This window comes from Pseudorasbora parva, chromosome 6 (assembly GCF_024679245.1).
Source record: "Pseudorasbora parva isolate DD20220531a chromosome 6, ASM2467924v1, whole genome shotgun sequence".
Classification (NCBI taxonomy): domain Eukaryota; kingdom Metazoa; phylum Chordata; class Actinopteri; order Cypriniformes; family Gobionidae; genus Pseudorasbora; species Pseudorasbora parva.
The window spans coordinates 25,652,569-25,672,630 of NC_090177.1; the positions used below are offsets into that span (position 1 = coordinate 25,652,569).

General features: G+C 41.8%; 1 protein-coding gene across 5 annotated transcripts in view; it reads left to right on the top strand.

Annotated features, from left to right (window-relative positions):
• Positions 1-20,062, top strand: part of klhdc8b (kelch domain containing 8B) — a 176,974-nt gene that overhangs the window by 126,269 nt on the left and 30,643 nt on the right. For all 5 annotated transcript variants that reach the window (XM_067446455.1, XM_067446451.1, XM_067446454.1 and 2 more), the window contains exon 5: positions 11,809-12,033. In XM_067446455.1, coding sequence (XP_067302556.1) covers positions 11,809-12,033 — 225 coding nt within the window. The remainder of the gene's footprint in view (positions 1-11,808; positions 12,034-20,062) is intronic.

The window sequence follows — 20,062 nt, forward strand, 5'->3', positions numbered from 1 at the left end:
GATTTAAATCTAAATGAGCCTATATTTCATCATTAAAACATAACTCAGAAACTAACTACGTTTACTACTACTGTTTAGTTGCTTACAGAACGCTCACTCGATTCTTGTTGCTAACGTCACCTTCTCCACCATCTAAGTTGAAATGATATTCATTTGATAAGGCTTCTAGTCAATTTGTTAAATAAATATACATTTTTGAGAACTGAAGTATGATTATTTTGAAGCGGGTGAGTAGTAAACATTGACACTGACTATTGTGGCTTCTACATTACTTTGTTTGGCTAAATAAATCGACTTTTAAATTAATACTCTACTGTCAAACTATAACATTACTGTACAAACAACATATTTACGTGCTACCCCGTTCGTTATTCAAAGTTGAGAAGCTATCATTGTAAGATCATTGCCATGACAGATGGTATAGATGTGTTCGCTGTCATTGAGCAGCAGTGGAGTGAAACAGCCAATCAGAGCAAAACTCTGCATTAATATTCATGACTCTTCCAAATAAGGCAAAGACAGAGCATTACATCCTAGGGACAGTTTCTAGGGTTGTAAATGAACCTGTAAAACTGTGTCTGGACAAATTTTACTTTTAAATAAGCAACATACCCTCTATTTAGATATTAGAGAACAATTTAACATATTGTTTCAAATCATTCTAGAGCACCTTTAACTGAAACACGTCTGTATCAACACATCAATTTAAAAAATTTTTTTTTTTTTTTACTGCAACACAGTGGTCTTTAGGTGGGCAAATATATTTTTGTATGACTTTTTTTGGAAGTTTGGAAGCTAAAAAGGTAGCTAATGTGTAAAGTAAAATTAAAATGTATTGTGCGTATATATCCCTCTTCACATCAATAATGTTTATTTTCTGGACTTATATAAATATGAAGTATACAAATATGTCAAAATAGGCTACTATTGTTATAGGCTAGGTTTAAAATCTGATGTATTATATAAGAGGGTTCCTGCTCTGTCTCTCTATCCACCTATAGGGGGGCTTGACATTGATGACCCTCCTGTAACATTCAAGCTCTTGTGTTTCTTTGTTTTTAAATTCAGATTTACTGACAGATTTACTGTGTGTTGTTTTGTCTTGATGTGTGTTTTACATTGGCAAGTGTGCATGATTCTGGCTACACAAAGACCGTCTGTCTTCAAATCTGTCTGTGGCTGGGTTGGGGCCAATAGCAGCCACATTTCACTCAACTCAATATCTCGCCCATACAAGACTCTGTTGAATCTGCTTGTGTATTTACCCTCTTCCCCTCAGCTAATTTCTCACACTTTTGACCATGGAGGTTTAAATGATTGAAGGTGAAAGGCTGATAGAGTTGAAAGAAGTTAATTAGAGGTGTCCAGAAAGGTCAAGAGAAGAAGTCCTCTTAAATGGACTGCTGTAACCTCGCTTCTCAGAGAGACACGCTGCCTTGTTCTCAACGCTCTATTCCCATCTTCCTATCTGTTACTGTCTTGACTGCATTTCCATTTTATGGCCTCCTTTCTCCTCTCTTTTTTCTTCCGCATTGTTTCTCAGACAGGTTCTTTCTCTCCTCCCTTTGTTTTCTCTTGTGTGTGTTTTTTCCCTGGCTCTCTGTTCTGTCCCAGAGGGCTCTCAGTAATGCCAATGCTGGGAGGAGATCAGTCACAGTCATAGACAAGGAAAGAGAACGTGCGAGGGGGGAAAATGAAGGCATACCTGGAAACGTGACAGTGTTTGATTCTTTCTGAGCTCTCACATACATAAACAATGCTACACACACCCTAGAGTTTGTACACTTTACGTTGTTCTCCGGAGAGGTTTATGTATGTTGTACAGTACTATTTATTGTATAGATCAGTCACAACTGATTTTGTTTCAGGACCCATTGGACTTCAAGTACCAAAACCAAAACTATTGTAGAAAAGTAACAGAAATCTTTTTAAAATCACTGAAATCCACATTTAAATTGGTTAGTGTTGACAATTTTGGTCTCTAGAATTTTTAGGGTTTCATGTTCGTATTGGTTTATTTGTATGTTTTTCTAGGATGAGGATATGTCCTACAACCTGTCCATGTTGGCTAGCACCTTGTGCCCTGATTTGGCAGCTTTTACCTTGTGACAGAAGCCTTAGTGCCAAAATAACAGTGTTCAATTGGGCATGTGACCTTTGATGTCAACTAAAAAAACATAAGTTCCCTTTCGAGAGAGGTTCCTCGTATTACGTATGGGAAAAACTCCTTTTCTCGAGAATGTGAAGCAAAACTTTTAATAAAGGTATCTATGTAAAGCGCAGTGAGCTGCACGGCCATAGCCCAGCGCGAGGAGCGCTCTGATTGGCCGGGCTGCGGCAACTGCAGGAACCTATGGTGAGGCGGCTGAGAGGAACGAACCAATGGGGGGCGTTCCAGAAGCCCGCCGAAAAAGGTGCTTATATTTGCATACAGGAGGCTATATAAGACCCTAATTCGCCATAGGTGTCAGATTTTATCTCCTTCAGCGATACCTTCGCTGGTCTCCGGAAGAAGCACCGCCGTTGAAAAGGCACCAGCGGAACCTGCAGCTGAGGACGACGGACTCCCTCTCCGCCTTCTCTGCCGTTCCAGCTACGCCATCCGGCGTTATATATCCTTTAAACTGTGTCTATGTTGAGTGTTATATGTGTTTGTGTGTGTGTTGCCGCTGCAACGCCACTTCTAGAGCTTACAGGCTTGTTCTACTCGAGGACTCTCTCGTTCCACCGCGTCGTTAAGCGCCGCGGAAAGACGGAGCTCTTCTCACTCTCCCTCTGCTCTCGTCCCGTCGCGCTGAATAGCGCCGCGGAAAGAGAGAATTTTAGAGGACATGAGCACACTCAAGCCGAAGCTCTCTTCACTCTGCCGCCGCCGCGGCTCTTCTTCCGCCGCTGCCACAGAGTTGTTCCCACTCTTCTCTCATTCCGTCGTGCTACAGCCGCGGACAGAGAATACTAGAGTGAATAGGCGAACTCGAGCCGAAGCTCTCGTCACTATACCGTCGCGCTGAGGAGGCGCCGCGGACAGACGGAGTTTTTCCTCAGTCTTCCTCTTCTCTGGTTCAGTCGCGATATCGCCGCGGACAGAGAATACTAGAGTGAATAAACAAACTCGAGCCGAAGCTCTCGCCGTGCTAGAAGCGCCGCGGACAGAGTTTTACCTCACGCTTCCAATTCTCTCGTCCTGTCGCTCTATCGCCGCGGACAGAGAATACTAGAGTGAATAAACAAACTCGAGCCGAAGCTCTCGCCGTGCTAGAAGCGCCGCGGACAGAGTTTTACCTCACGCTTCCAATTCTCTCGTCCTGTCGCTCTATCGCCGCGGACAGAGAATACTAGAGTGAATAAACAAACTCGAGCCGAAGCTCTCGCCGTGCTAGAAGCGCCGCGGACAGAGTTTTACCTCACGCTTCCAATTCTCTCGTCCTGTCGCTCTATCGCCGCGGACAGAGAATAATAGAGTGAATAAACAAACTCGAGCCGAAGCTCTCGCCGTGCTAGAAGCGCCGCGGACAGAGTTTTACCTCACGCTTCCAATTCTCTCGTCCTGTCGCTCTATCGCCGCGGACAGAGAATAATAGAGTGAATAAACAAACTCGAGCCGAAGCTCTCGCCGTGCTAGAAGCGCCGCGGACAGAGTTTTACCTCACGCTTCCAATTCTCTCGTCCTGTCGCTCTATCGCTGCGGACAGAGAATAATAGAGTGAATAAACAAACTCGAGCCGAAGCTCTCGCCGTGCTAGAAGCGCCGCGGACAGAGTTTTACCTCACGCTTCCAATTCTCTCGTCCTGTCGCTCTATCGCCGCGGACAGAGAATACTAGAGTGACTAAACAAACTCGAGCTGAAGCTCTCGCCGTGCTAGAAGCGCCGCGGACAGAGTTTTACCTCACGCTTCCAATTCTCTCGTCCTGTCGCTCTATCGCCGCGGACAGAGAATAATAGAGTGAATAAACAAACTCGAGCCGAAGCTCTCGCCGTGCTAGAAGCGCCGCGGACAGAGTTTTACCTCACGCTTCCCATTCTCTCGTCCTGTCGCTCTATCGCCGCGGACAGAGAATACTAGAGTGAATAAACTAACTCGAGCCGAAGCTCTCGCCGTGCTAGAAGCGCCGCGGACAGAGTTTTTCCTCACGCTTCCAATTCTCTCGTCCTGTCGCTCTATCGCCGCGGACAGAGAATAATAGAGTGAATAAACAAACTCGAGCCGAAGCTCTCGCCGTGCTCATTCTACCGCCGCCGTGCTGAAGCGCTGCGGACAGAGAATACTAGAGTAAGTTAGACGAGCGAGCTCGGGCTGTTGGGTATGTCAAGAACAATGTCGCTGCAGCGCGCGCTTACTGCCAAGGAAGTTGTAATGGCTGCCTTGTCATGATAGCGCGCGCCCCTTCCACAGCGCGTTGCTGACTAGAGCGCGGCTTACTTCATAGCACGCGCTCACTGTCAGAGCATAAGGGCGTCGGAAAATGGCTGCCAAGCTATGCCCTTTTTTCACTCTATCACTTCCAGTCCCCTTTATTCAGGCGGCTGGAAAGGTTTTTACACTGTAGACAAAGTGTCCACTACACAGTGTGCACCCCTACATAAGCACTGTTAATTCAGCCTCACAAAATCACAAATAAATCCCGCCGCGGCCGGATTACACCATATAAAGTCAACTAGCCTTATTGCAGTCAACTAGCCTGTGGTCAAACACGCTTGTCTGCATGCGCGCTTTCAGTCTAGACTAGAGCATAACGGCATTGTGGAATGGCTCACATACCACCCACACTTCCTTACATTCTCCCAGTTCCCTTAAGTTAAGTGACTGGAGATGAAATATTGCAGTCAACTAGCCTGTATTAAACACGCTCGTCTGCACACTAATGCTGTGTGCGTTTACCCCTGTGGATTTGCTCACTGGTTTGCACCGTGGGTATTCTACGTAGGTTGTGCGCCACTGCACATTGTTTACACTACACACAAAAGAGCTTTCTATGTAGGAAATGTGCCCACTTTACAGTCTGCACTCCTGCACCCAAGCACTTTTCACAAAGTTCACTCTCGCACACACAATATAAATGTGAGGCGTGCGCCCACTGCAAAGCCTGCACCGCCAAAACTAACACTATCCCCACAGTGTTACAAGCAGTGTTACAGCACAAGCAACCCGGCTAACAGGCCCCTATTACTAAGCGGCCAGCCCCCGAATCTAATTCAACCCCTGGCTTTACGAGCCCAGGCCTGGCAGGCCATTCCTGGTATATAATATTGGGTGTTGAACATATAAAACGAGGTTCTCGCTACAGTTTTGCTCGCAGACCCCGCGATTCAAGCCGTGGTCGAGCCCTCTGTAAGAAGCAGTGTCAGTCACGTGCTTCTCGCTGAGGCATTGAGACTGTTAAAGGAGAGAGCGGCGAAAACAGTACACCCGACGCTAGCGAGTCAGGTTTTTACTGTCGCTAATTCCTCATGCCGAAAATGGGTGGCGGTCTCAGGCCCATTTTCCAGGCATCTGAACAAAGCACTTATGACACGCTCGTTTCAAGGTGCTGACGGTGAAACAAATCCTCGCGCACATTCGCCCCGGGGATTGGGTTTTCTCAATAGATCTGAAAAACGCATACTTCACGTTACGATAACCCCCCACCCCCACTACAGGCCATTCTTGAGATTCGCCTTCGAGGGGCAGGCTTATCAGTACAGTCATTGTCATAGACTCAAGACTTACGGCATAAGAACCACCACGTCTTGATAATGTACATAAAATCGCTAGGGCAGCCGAGATCAGACTCTGTTCACTGCATGGCTAAGCATCTCCTTTTATGGGCAGAGCACAATCTGAGCTCCCTAAGGGCGGCTTACGTGCCAGGTATTCTGAATCAGGGTCCGGACATGTTATCCAGAGGACCCATGTCCCCAGGGGGATGGTCCCTTTACCCGCAAACAATTCAGCTTGCACAGCACACGCTGCCCAATATTTTTTCTGCAAACGCAGGGATGCCCTGGCCCATGTTGGCCCAGACTCCCTCTATATGTTCCCTCCGATCGCGATCCAGCTGCAGCCTGTGCTTTTTAATAGCCCCACTTTGGAAGAACCGCACATGGTTCTCCATACTGTTTCAGCTGTCAGACACAGCCCCATGCCTATTCTGCCAATGAAAGGGAAGGTCTGGCATCCCAATCCCGAGCTGTGGGCCCTCCACGTATGGCCCATCAACGGTATCCGGGAACCTCTCTGACAAGTTATGAACACTATTTCGGAAGCTAGAGCCCCTGCTATCTGGCAGCTCTGCTTGAAGTGGTCAGTGGTTTTCTAACCAATGTGCTACGCGAAACATCGACGCACACTCATGCGAACTGGCGGAACCGCTCGCTTTCTCCAAGAGCTAATGGATGCGGGTCGTCCCCCCTCCATACTCGGGGTGTGTGTCTCCACCATAGCAGCTAGCCACGCTCCTATCGCGGCACATTCACTAGGGAAAAGTGATCTTATTGTGTGTTTTCTTAAAGGGGCCAGGAGATTCAGCTTGCCTTGCCCCTACCTCGGTCCCTATTTGGGGATTATACCTCGCCATGGTTTTGGAGGCCGTGAAGGGTTCCCCCTCCTAACCACTTCAGAACACGAGCTTGAAGCACATATCACTCAAAACCGTTTTTCTGCTGGCTGTGGCCTCGGTTAACCGAGTGGGTGGCTTACCTGCACTCTCCGTGAGCCCTTCCTGTCTTGAGTTTGGGTCCAGCAACTTCAAGGTTGTGCTCAAACCGAGGCATGGTTTTATGCTGAAAGTGCTATCAACCCCTTCAGTATGCAGGTCTTTGCACTGCTTAACCCGCGTCTCAGAGAGAATAAGACGCAAACCTATTCTGCCCAGTCAGAGCATTGAGATTGTATCTAGAGCGCTCCGCCCCCTTCAGGCAGTCGGATCAGCTCTTCATTGCTTCGGTGGCCGCACTAAAGTTTGTGCTGTCATGAAACAGTCTCTCACACTGGATAGTGGATGCAGTCCCACTAGCATATAGGTCCAGGACCTAACCTGTCCTACAGGCATTTAAGCCCACTCCTCTAGAGGCATGGCCTCATCTTGGGCTTGGTCGTGTGACATTTCTTTGGAAGATATCTGTGCGGCGGCAGGCTGGGCCTCTCCGTCCACTTTTATCAGATTCTACAAGTTGGAGGTTCCAGCTCTACAAGCAGGGCTTCTCTCCATCTAGGCTCTATCTTGACCCTGGCAAACAGATTGCCTTACATTTTGGCCTGTACACATTAGTCCTTAAGCACTATTCATTCATCATAAGATCCGACTATGTCCGATCAGCTGTTCAAACGAACCGACTCTTCCGGTTCTTCATTCCCCTTATAAGCCGCCTCTGTCGGTGTCTCGGGGGTTTATAACATGTGCTTTGGGTATACTGGGTCAGTCAGCACACACGGCGCTTTACATTGTGTTCCCATACGTAATACGAGGAACCTCTCTCGAAAGGGAACGTACTCGGTTACTTTCGTAACCTCGGTTCCCTGAGAGAGAGGAACGAGTATTACGTTCCGTGCCGTGTTTATGCTTCTCAGGTATCGCTTCAGTCGATCTTAAAACCTGACACCTATGGCGAATTAGGGTCTTATATAGCCTCCTGTATGCAAATATAAGCACCTTTTTCGGCGGGCTTCTGGAACGCCCCCCATTGGTTCGTTCCTCTCAGCCGCCTCACCATAGGTTCCTGCAGTTGCCGCAGCCCGGCCAATCAGAGCGCTCCTCGCGCTGGGCTATGGCCGTGCAGCTCACTGCGCTTTACATAGATACCTTTATTAAAAGTTTTGCTTCACATTCTCGAGAAAAGGAGTTTTTCCCATACGTAATACTCGTTCCTCTCTCTCAGGGAACCGAGGTTACGAAAGTAACCGAGTACGTTCTACTCCATTCATTTTTCATAATTTTTAGTTTGATTCACCTAAAAATGAGAATTCTGTCTTTGTTTACTCATCATCCAAACCTGTATGAATTGCTACATTTCTGTGGAACATAAAATAAGATATTTTGATAATTGTTGCCTAATAATTGTTGATAATTGTCTAAGTGGGGGTTTGTTGACAAAACCCTCTGGTTATCCACCTTCCAAAAAATATATTATTTTTTGTTCCACAGAAGAAATTAAGTCATACAAGTTTGAAACGAAATGAGGGTGAGTAAATAAGACATCATTTTAATTTGTGGATTAATTATCCCTTTAAATGCACAATTATATGGTATAAGGCAAAACTCTAACTCCAACCAGCTGAGATCAGTAATTTGACTCAGATAATGTCAAATAAAAAATGATTATCAGATGAAATAGAAAGTACAGTTCATCTTGTGTAATATTTTAAGATCCTATTGAGATTTTCCAGATTACTTTATCCACTGTGACCATATTTTCAATTTTCATCAGCTGAATGATTTGTATCCAGGTACACAACTGTATATAACATGAACTTCCATCCATCACAGCCTCATTTTCCTTCTCATCACATTAAATGTGCTGTCTGCACTGACTTTTGTCTGCTACTGTAACTACACACTCACAGAGGTCAAATTAATTGTGTTATCACTGAGAAGAATCTTTCTGCCGTTTTAAAATCCCAATAACAAGCTCCTCAGACATATTCCACATAAAAAAACATCACATTCACATGACCTTGATAAATAAAATCATTGTATTTATTAATTAAATAATAATGCATCTTAAGAGATGAACTTGGGACACACAAACACTATTCTGCTTGTGTGTAGAAAGAAACACTCTGGTAACACAGTTGCTAACTAATAAGTTGACAGCTCCTTTTACTACTTCCTGTGTAGACAAAACAGTAGAGTATGTAGAGCCATATGGTTTGAAAAGTCACTTTTGGTGAAAGTGCAATAAATCATTTTTCCTTTCTGTGCTTTTTTTATTGTGCATGAACAGTCTAGATGAGCTTTTAGCCTTTTTGTCTAATTCTAGCAATGATAAGACCATGGGTTTGCTTTGATTGGTGTCTGCCTAATGCATTATTGTAATAAAACAAAACCATTAGCTGACAACATTGCTTTCTATTTCTTCATTACTTGCTTGTGTCTATGTTTCTGTCACTTTAGAATGATCATTTGTGTTGTAGTCGGAAACATCATGTACCTTTGTCATATTTTCTAAATGAATAAATGTAAACGAGTTTGTACATTCAAGCCTGTGTATGGCCTTTGTAATGCAGTGGTGGACGAAGTACACAAATCAAGTAATTGAGTAAAAGTGCAGTTACCCAAAAAATTCCACAATATTACTCCAGTAAAAGTGTTTAGTACTCCTTTTCAATTTTACTTGAGTAAAAGTACTAGATTTTTTATGTGCTTAAGGATTAAAAAGTACTCATTGGTGATTGTTAATTTAGCAATTTTATATACTCCATCCTACTGCTCAAAATATGTAAGGTGGACTAAACACACAGATAGAGCCTTAATAAGTTACAGCTACATTATGAATTTAAGTAGCCAGTACTAGTCAACAAGGATAATCTTGCAGACAATGTATTGATCTGTAAGAAATGTTTTTAGTAACAAAACTTGTCATACATTGATAACTACTACTTGTAATTACTGATAATTTAAGTGTTTTTTAGTGAAAATTTGTAAATGTGTGCTGTCAAAGGAAACGTTGGGAAGATGTATGGGAATTAATTTGTGTTATTTTAACATTATAGTTGACCTGAAACCTACCAATTCAGGCGGTTATACACATATGTGGGCATGTTCACATTCAAGCATGTCATGGCTTAAATAGCTCACCCTTTTACTGCAGATTTAGTTCACAAACAACTGACAATATGATTTTCATTTACAATAATAAATCCTAAGATTCATCAATAACTTACTTTTTTCAGACACTCAAACTCAGAAGAGCTCTCATTCTTTGTTCATTTTGAGTCTGACTTGTGAATTCACTGAATTGTTCACTGGAGCCTCATTCTGACCGAATCATTTGATTTCAGTGAGTTGTTGACTTGAGAACAAATGCAATTGAATCAGTCTAATTCACAAATTAATCATTTAGTGCGGTTTGTTATTATTATGCTTTTGAAGATAGTGAAATAGAAGTTTTCCAAAATAAAAATGCTCAGATAAAGAAAAGATACTTGAAAAATGTTAAGTACCACCCTAGAAATCTAGACGCACCCTAGCGCAAATGTAGTCTAGCAACTCTCAATAGACTTCTGAGCTGGAAAAAACAAACTCTGGTCAGGCCAATCACGTAATGTATAGAGTCAGTGGGCGGGCTTAACGTAATGATTGCATAGTTGTGTTCTACTTGTAAACACAGAAGCTGGCGATTGGCGTTTTTTCAAATCGACTCTGGAAGACTTGGAGTTAAGCTTTTCTTTGAGAAAAGAACAAATAACGGCACTGAAATCATGGGAAGATGTGTTCAGAGTTTTGCCGACCGGATACTGCGAAATTTTAATCTATCAACTAGCTCCGCTTCATGTTGCTCTGGGCTGCATTTCCCAAAAGCATCGTAAGCTTAAAGGGTTACTTTAGCGATTAGCATATGGCTTCATATCAGCCAGATTAGCATATGGCTTTGTATCATTTATGCATTTTATTTCTGGAAAAATTCCTCCCATGACGAAAAATATTGTCAATTTGCGCCATCGGAGGAATTGTTGGCCAATGGCTAAAGACTACAGCCAGCAGAGGGAGCCATTTCCATATGTTTTCCACTTGCGTGTGGGGGATGGGAGATCACACTCACAGCACTCAGCGCAGCTGCAGCCTCAGGCATTTATGTTTAAATGGTGCGGCCAGCAGAGCAAAGCAAGTCTTTCAACTTCTCAAACTAATTCCTATGAAAGTTAAGCTTTCAAAGGCAAGAACTGAAAACGCACCAGACTGATCATACACTCTGAATCTATGTCGCGGACTTGTTTACCTCAGCTCTCATCACGGGCTCATCCATGACTGTCAATATATCTGACTCCTGCAGCGTTTTGGGCTGTGAGACTCCCTCAGCGGCTAAATCACATATTGAACAGACACGTTCAGTTTTTAATTGTAGTGTCTGTTCTCTAACTAAACTGATTTTATGAAAATGAAAGCGGTCGCGGTGGGAAAGTGATCAGTAATTCAGTAATCTAATACCGGTGACTTTGCGAGTTGCCTCGTAGGGCAGCGAAGCATTCTGGGAATTGTTGTCTTTCATCCCCATGAGACAAAAATACGTTTTCTGTCTTTTCTCAGTCTAGAAAGCACTAAGTTAAAAAATAATTTCACATTTCTACTACATTAATGACCCAGTTTAAATACAGATTCATCTTCCCAGCACTGAAGTACTCCTTTAAGTTGATCGTAGAACAAATCACCAATGGTCTCTACGATCAACTTAGGCTTACAATGCTTTGTGGAAACGTTCCCAGACCAAACATCTTGATGTGGGTCTGGCTTGTCAGGCTAGTAAAGAACAGTAACAAAGTAAAAATACTTGTTACCGTCCACTAGTGGCTGTAAGTGTGCTGTTAGATGCATATTTTTGTGTGTGTGAGTGTGTGTCAGAGACTCAATAATATAGGCTGTCAGCTTGTCTGAGACCAAAGCATTGTCAGTGAGTCGTGACATGTGGTAATCGCACACATGCTGGCTCCCAGCAGGGACAGAGACGTGACACACTGACTGAATCCTATCAGAGAGATATCCTCCTCCCCCCTCACTCACTCACTCTCACACACACACACACACACACACACACACACACACACACACACACACACACACATACATACTTCAATTTAATCCTCCTTCCCTCTTCTTTCTTTCCCCTTCGACAGGTGGGCGTCAAGGCAAGCTGCCAGTGACCGCATTCGAGGCCTTTGACCTTGAGATGAAGAGCTGGACGCGGTACCCGTGTATCCCCAGCCGCAGAGCGTTCTCCTCGTGCGCTGCCAGTGACAGGGCGTTTTTCAGCCTGGGCGGTCTCCAGCAGCCAGGACCTCACAACTTTTACTCCAGACCTCACTTCGTCTCCACTGTAGAGGAATTTGATTGTGAGCAAGGTGAGTAATCTCTTTTTCTGAATCATATCGTCAAAACGATACAGAACAGAAATATGATTATTAGTATGTAGGGCTGGGCGATAAATCGATTTTATGAATTAATTCGAGTTTTTAGTTTACGACGATTTTTGTGAATGAAAATCGGTTTTCTCTTTCAAATCCGCCGACGCTCCCCTCTGAGCTCCCGTAATGGCTCAGCCCTCCCCGCGCGCGTTTGCCACAGAGGTACACAAACAACAAGGATCGCGTCTAACAACATACCGTGTCATTCGTAATTGGTTCAGTTTTTCACAGAACAATTAACAATACCCCGCTGCAAAGTGTGTTTGAAGTCTGAACGGAACCGCGGTAGGCGCTATACTCATTTAAAGCTGCGCTGACACGAACGCAGCGCGAGCTCACACACGGGCCAATCTCGTGACAGACACGATACACAGCGCTGGTGATCCAGTGAGAGACCGTTTAAATCAACACACCATCGCTACTGTGATCTAGTGGAAGCGGTCGGCGCAGAATTCTGTTATAAACCACAGATATCAGATCAAACAGAGCTGAGCGAAGGTCAGGGGTTTCAGTCACAAAACACCAACATTCACCATGATTTACTGTAGTAAAACCACATGGATTTAATGTTGTTGTTGTCATTATTTATCTCAGGATTCGTACAACCTTTTGAGATTGAAATTCAAGCACTTTCCAATGGTTTTCAAGAGCTTCACACTTATTTCCAGCACTTCAAAGCTCTAAATATCCGATTGTAATGTTATTTTTAATGTGATGGTTTGTAAAACTAAAAGTTTAAAGGGGTCTTGTGAAAGAAATAGTGGAATGTTTTTTTTAGTTTATTTTTTTTAAATGTGTAATCCATTTTGTAGCATTTTTATTTTAAAAAAGATATGAAATGCCCACCACTATAACCAGCAGAAGAGCACTTATTGATTTATTGGCGATTTTCACTCCCTAATGTATGGAAAGTACGAAGTCACAGTCTCAGGAAAAACTAAACTTTTCTTCAAATTGTGACTAAATTACAGTAAAGTAAAGAGCTCCTTTAATAATCACTGAAGCTGTTGGTCAGTTCAGTGTGAGACTATTGAAGAACAATGCTAATCTATATTTAATAAGAGCATTAGGCTACATTTAAATTTTCCCTATACTTTTTTTGCACATTACTGTTGTTAATAAAAGTTAATTTTATCTGCATATCAATTCATAAACCTTTGATATGTATACTGTATATTGCAAAAGATATGGTGCCCATTTATACTGTGGAATAGTCGGGGTTATTCACATGCTGAAAGTTTTGCACCCCAGGTAGCACTTCTACCAAGCTGCAAATATTTAATTTTACCTAAACAAAATAAAGTTAAAACTTGTTTTGAACAATTTCTTTGTCATCTGCAGATTGATTTTAAGTAGGAGGGGGAAAAAATCGTTTTAAATCGTAAATCGAATTTTTGGTGAAAAAATCGGGGATTTTTTTTTTGGGCCATATCGCCCAGCCCTATTAGTATGTCAGCTCATATGTATGTGAAGACATTATTCACTGTTGGAGTAATAAATATAACTGATAGCCAAGGTATTTATTTCCATATGGTCAACCATAAACCTGTCATTGGCTTACAGTCCATAGCAGCTTCAATTTTTTATCAAATCATGAAACATGGAAGTGGTACTTGACAAGAAGTCCTGACAACATTTTGGTGTCTTTTGTATAGTCTTCCTCTCCTTTTTTTGCTCTGTTGCTGTGGTTGAAACTTCTGACAGTTGGGCTTCAATCTCTTGAGCCTCGCTGTGTGACGGGCAGGAGAAAGATTGATGTGTTTGTTGTGTTAACTGTACATACAGCACCGGAGGGGTGGGAATATATTTGTTTGTCTCTCTCTCTTTCTCTTCGTGCACAACGGCGTTCATTGGTATAACAACATGCTTTCTTGGCGAATACCCCCTATAATGTCATGTGCAAACTGCTTAGTCAGTCCCCTGGTCTTATAAAATGCACATTTTAATCCATTTCTTGTGTTGAGGAAATCAACAGGGGCAAGTTGAATATTTATTCACCTTCCTCTGAGCACAGGAAGTGTTATTCAGTCAGTATGCACAGAATCCAGCTTTAGATTACGCTGACTGGCCAATACACAGTTTTAAGAGAGTTTATGAGCCATTTAAATGTACTGGTGCCCTGGATTTAATAACATCCTGCGGTGGATATAAAATGTAAGTCGATCTTCAAGACATAGTCAGTCATTTGCATAAAGGATCTGATATAAACTGAGGGGGGGGGATCACACGTGTTCAACTCGCACAGATTAAATATTCACATTGATCTAACACAAGTCTGAGATGGTATGGCTTCAAAATTTGTCTAAATTTGTCAGTGACAGTCAACTTTGATTTGTCAGTTCTTAGTTTTTTTATTTTAAGACAATTTAATAATTAATTAAAAATAAATATCAAGCATTTTCACTTTATTAAGCATTGTCATTAGCACTCTCAAAAGTTTGGTCCCCACGGTATATGTTCCTTTGTGTTGGTTTTCTCCATCCTTATTGACATTTAATTAAACTATAATTCTCTGTTTTGTTTGAATCATTTTTCCCATCCCAGGAGTACCACTCAAGGAGCTTTTAATTGCGCAAAAAAGTGTTCTCTCATCTTCACATAAATAGTCAAACCCCAACCGGCCCTTATCACAAAAATACGTGTTGATGTCTCTTTCATCTTCTGTCGCTTTTCCTTCTTATTCCCTTTGTGTTTGCCAGTTTGTATGTGTGCACGTGTTTGCCAGACTCTTGGATGTGCTGCAACACAGAATGAAGTCTGATCTGTCCTCTTGATATAAGGTCATTCTCACCGACCTCTTAAATTATATTCCTGCCTGCCTATATATTAAACCTCTGCTACACGAATGTCTCTATCTATTACACTCAGCCAAAGGGACAAATAGAGAAGGACAGAAGGAGGAAAAAAATCAATATGAAAGTAAAAAGGATGTTTAAACACCAAGCCACCTTTTTGGATCCTTCGTGCTTTTTAGATTAAAAATAAACTCAAATAAATTGTTGTTTATTTAGCGAGGGCAAGCGTGAGATAAGATGTGCCGAGGTGACGCGAATGGGACTGGTTGTAACCTGCTCAATTTTACCTTTTAATCAGATGCATTTGCATTTAAATGCTCTGATTCTATGTGCTGTAAGTGTGTGAAAAAAAGACTGTGTGTATGTGCGTGCAGGTCTATAGACGAGTGTGTACGGTTAATGGAGGCTAGCGCGAGTCCTTCTTGTGTAAGTGGCAATCACTAATTCCATTATCACTTTACCTATTACTGTAGAGGCCGTAGAGAAAAGCCGCCCAGTGTAATTACCGGCCCACGTTTACAGGCCATATCCTCAATTACACATTACGGCTCTCTAATCTCCCCATTCAATACACATAGGACCACACGTGTGTTCTTATGTGTCGCCCTGCTTTACAATGCAAGTCTTGTGCATGGTGTATTGCAGCCTTGATGTCACTGTAATCTGTAAGCTTTATTTGTATATGATAAAATGCGGTCAACCGGTCATCCTCGCAAAATATCGAGAAGAAAGAGGCTGATACGAGAGACTTGACACAAACACAGCTAATCGGATTCCTGGAACAACATAAAATTGTACATTTTAGTGGTCATTATATAAAAAAAAATGTGATTGTAGCATGTTGTCCCTGGTTAATCAGAATTAAGTACTACAGAGAGCTGTGAAATAAGGATTGTTAGTCATTGGAGCTTGCTGGGGCCAAAATCATTAAAGTAGTCTGCGGTATTACCTTGCAAAATTAAGTAATTAAATTTATTTTCAGTACAAACACACCTCTTTATGTAAGGTAGGCTTATTATTGATTGAACCTTATTTACAGAAGTCCTGGCTCAATTTCTGTGGCGCTAATAATGTCCACATGAAGCATGTTAAACAAAATTTTATTAAGAGTTGTTGATTAACATTTTCTATTGATCATGGCAGCAGCGGCTAATCAAATTTATCAGATGTTAAAATGATGCAAAAAATTGACCAGGCGTACATCCAGATGAACAATGGACGCTTATTTTTTTGCATGTTGAACAGCACCTGATTTGCATTGACTGGATGCTTAATGCAGAGATTGTAAATGCTATCAAGGGAGGCAATTGTTTCTGTGGCTTTGTTATTCGCAGTGCTATTTTATGATTATTTCTTTACTATTATTCTAGTATTTATTAATATTTTGAATTAGCTTTTCTATGAAATCCCCCTGTGAAAAAAATACATATTAAGCAACCACTGAATGGAATAACATAAACTTGGTGTAATTTTAAAGCTTAGAATTGAAACTCAGCTTTGCATCTCATTTTGATCCACTCTAAACGAGTTCTGAGTAGTGTACTGCCGGCCGACGCCACCTAGCTATGAAAAAATGTATTATCCTATTTTTCAAAACTACTACCTTGATCAACACAAAATAGGTGTCATTTGAACTTTACAATGCATGTAGCATGTTACAATTTGATTAACTCCGAAGTAGTGCTGAGTTATTTGATGATTAATACATTTATGAAATACGTTTTTGTACTATGTACTGTAGTATGTCATAAACATCATACAGCTCAGATAGTCATGTGTCATATGTCATTTGAAAGGTATCTCGGAGTAGAATACAACAAGCAAAATTGTGTTGGGCTTTCACTAAACTTGAGTGAGTTTTTGTACATGTAGCACCCCAGACCCATATGTAAATAATATAGACTACAGATGCAGCATTTGTCACGTTTTCGCTCATAACATCATGAAACATGCTCCGATCATGGAAAATGGCACATTATTACTGACAGTGGATGCGCCCGATTGAAAATATTCCAAAATCAACATAATCCGATCACCATATATTCCTCACAGAGGAACAACAATTTTAAAATTGCCTTCCGGGTGTCAAGGGCTAAACAAAAAGGCTGCTTTGGTTCCGAATGCTGTAGCTTTTGATTATTTTATGCAATTACCATAACATTTTCTCCAGATGCTGCTCACATGTCGGGGAACTTCCCCAAAGCTGCTTCCCATGAGTTAACTTATACTGAGTTATTTCAAATTAAAAATATATGTCAAATCTCCCTTGAGCACACTTTTTTTTGTCTTTTATCAGCAGTTTCTTAGCATTAAATCCAAATGTAATGATTTTGTTTTCTTTCTAAAAATGTAAAAAGTTGCATTTTGACTGTATTTGGTGTTATGAGTATTTACTTTTGTGTCACTCACAAAAAACAAAAACAACAACGTTAAAAATGCCTTCAGGGCAATTCAACTCCGCGCCCTACCCGTGGGTCCAATATTGCATCCATCATAATCATTCAAAATATGCTGAAGAGCTTAAGTAGTTTAGGGGTTAATAATAACCACACTGGTTATTCTCACTGTTAATGAGATGCAACAATCAAACATTTGATCTGGTGATGTGATTCTGATCACAAACATTTCGCCTGAGAATTTTGTCTTTCCTTTAGCCTGTAGCAGATCTGTTCAATTATGAGCGTTGGGTAAAGCAGGATTTCTCTTGGTTGTCTATGGTGGAACGTCTGACAGAGGGATCTCTCCCTCAAGCATCCTCAGAGCAGCTCCACATAAAAGACCAAGCGGAGGCTTGTTAGAGACGAATCATTAGTATGAGCGTCCTCTGTCTGCCTGTTCTTTAGCTCTCCTCTGCAGCAGGGAGAACCTTTATTTTGCCTTGGTTCATTATAATCGCTTTAGTATATTGTTCAGCATTGAATTCTTTTCCTTTTAAAACTTTCAACTTTCCCGAGCATGGATCCCTAATCTCTTCCTCTTATCATATTCAACTCCTTTGTTCATTCAAAAATTAAACATTTACATAATTCAATTCAGGAAGCTTTCCATGCAATTAAATATCTAAGCCTTTACAACAAAAATAAATAGTTTGAATGGATTTGGTCTAGTAGTCTTTTTGTTCAAATTAATTTAGTTATGCCTACTAAAAGCATTGAAATGAGAAGGACTAAGTGGGATTTGAACTCTGTACTGTGTGCACCATCAGACTACATGCACTCCTCTGATGAATCAATCTACTCAAATGCATTTTAATACAGTTCTTGGCTTTAAGACGTACATTTGTTACTTCTGTTTTTTATGACAAAGAAATTTTGGGTTACACTTTATTTTATGGTGTCATTGTTACAGTGTTATTATATATGTAAGTACTTAGTAATATTTATTAACAACATGTACTTACTACAGGGTTATGGTAGGATTAGGGTTTGGTTGAGGTTTAGTTGCATGTAATTATGCATAATTTACTGTAATTAATAATAATAGATTTTATTTATAATGCACTTTTCATTCCGAAGAATCTCAAAGTGCAACAAAGGGGGGAATAACACAAAAAATGAATAAAAAGTAAAAATATAGAATACTACAAACAATCAACCAACACAGAAAACAGAACAGAAACAGAGCTGATGGTGAACAGAAAAAGAGCTGAAGGTGAACAGAAACAGAGCTGATGGTGAACAGAAACAGAGCTGATGGTGAACAGAAACAAAGCTGATGGTGAACAGAAACAGAGCTGATGGTGGAAGTCTCTGTTAGCTCCGCAGCACACTGTGGTCCACTCCATGTTTTAAATTTCTCCCAGCGGCAGTGTGTCCTGATGACATCGCCGAGGCAGGACAGCTGAAGACCAGATGATGGGTCTTCATGACGATTCAAACGATGGGGATCGCCGCAGCACCATGCAGGAGGCAGAACATTTTTCCGGGCACTTCTGTGGACACACCGGGGTCGGCGCAGAAGTCCAAGCCGCTCCACGGCCGCAATGCAGGACGGAACAGCGGCGCAGCCGAGAAGCGGAACATCCCAACATCATGCCGGACGCCGATTACGATGGCCCAGATGACGCTAGCCCGGTGCAAACTTCAGCCACCATGCAGCTTAAGCCCAAGGGAGACCACCAGTGAGCAGTCGCGGCGAGAAACATCAAATGTCCTCCAAACCAGAACCAACCGAAGCGGTGGAAAACGGCGAAACGAGGAACAACGTCCTCTCAGTGGCTGCCAGCAATCAGCAACAGCCCCAATTGTAGCTCTGACTGTTAGACTAGTCACAAACATAAGGAAATAAAATAAAATCTAAATCTAATAGTACATTAACATGATTTGTGGGTGGAGAGGCGGCGAACAGACGACGCCAGCGTCCTCTCCCCCACGTTGCCTCTTTTATTACTATGGTAAGTAAATGTAACATATGTAACAAGGAAACTGTAAAAAAAAGTGTTACCGGAAATGTATATAGCAATTTGTCATGTGAAAATGGGCAGTGCTCAAAGTGGGAAGGGTTACAGTAGTGCCCCTAATATGCCGGACTATCATTTGCTGGTCTGTATGTGATTGGTGGTTTAACACATTAGTTCATAGTTTGTATCACATTTCATGGACAGCAAAAGCAATGATATGCTGATAGGCTTTGCGTTGATTGAATGTAACAAAATGTTGTAGAATTATGTTTCTATAGCTAATCTTAATCAATATAATCCGTTTTGTGAGTGTTGTTTGGTTATTTCAGTCACTGGTTTTTCCTTAACACATTTTTCCTCCCTTGTGTCTATTTTTCTTTCATTGACTTTGATTTCTGAGTTCATCAGTGTAATCAGCACACACTGGAAGAACTGTGTCTCAGTATTATTTGCTAAAAAATTCTGCCTGTTTGGCTCGCTTCTCTTCCATATGGCTTACAAATCTCCTCAAGCCTCCTCAATCCCACAAGTCTCACTGAGGCCAGCGGTCGACCTCCACAGCTTAGCGCTGAAGCTCTGTTAAAAGCCCAATTTTAGCTCCAAGCCAGTATATCACATAATACCACACAAAAATGATACATGATAGAATATTATTCTGCATCTTAGAGGGTTTATAAACTGATGCTATGCTCACACTGTACGCACATGGTTTTCCTGGCATTTCTTTTTCAGACACTCAAAAGCTATTTTTTTCAATGAATTCCAACCAAAT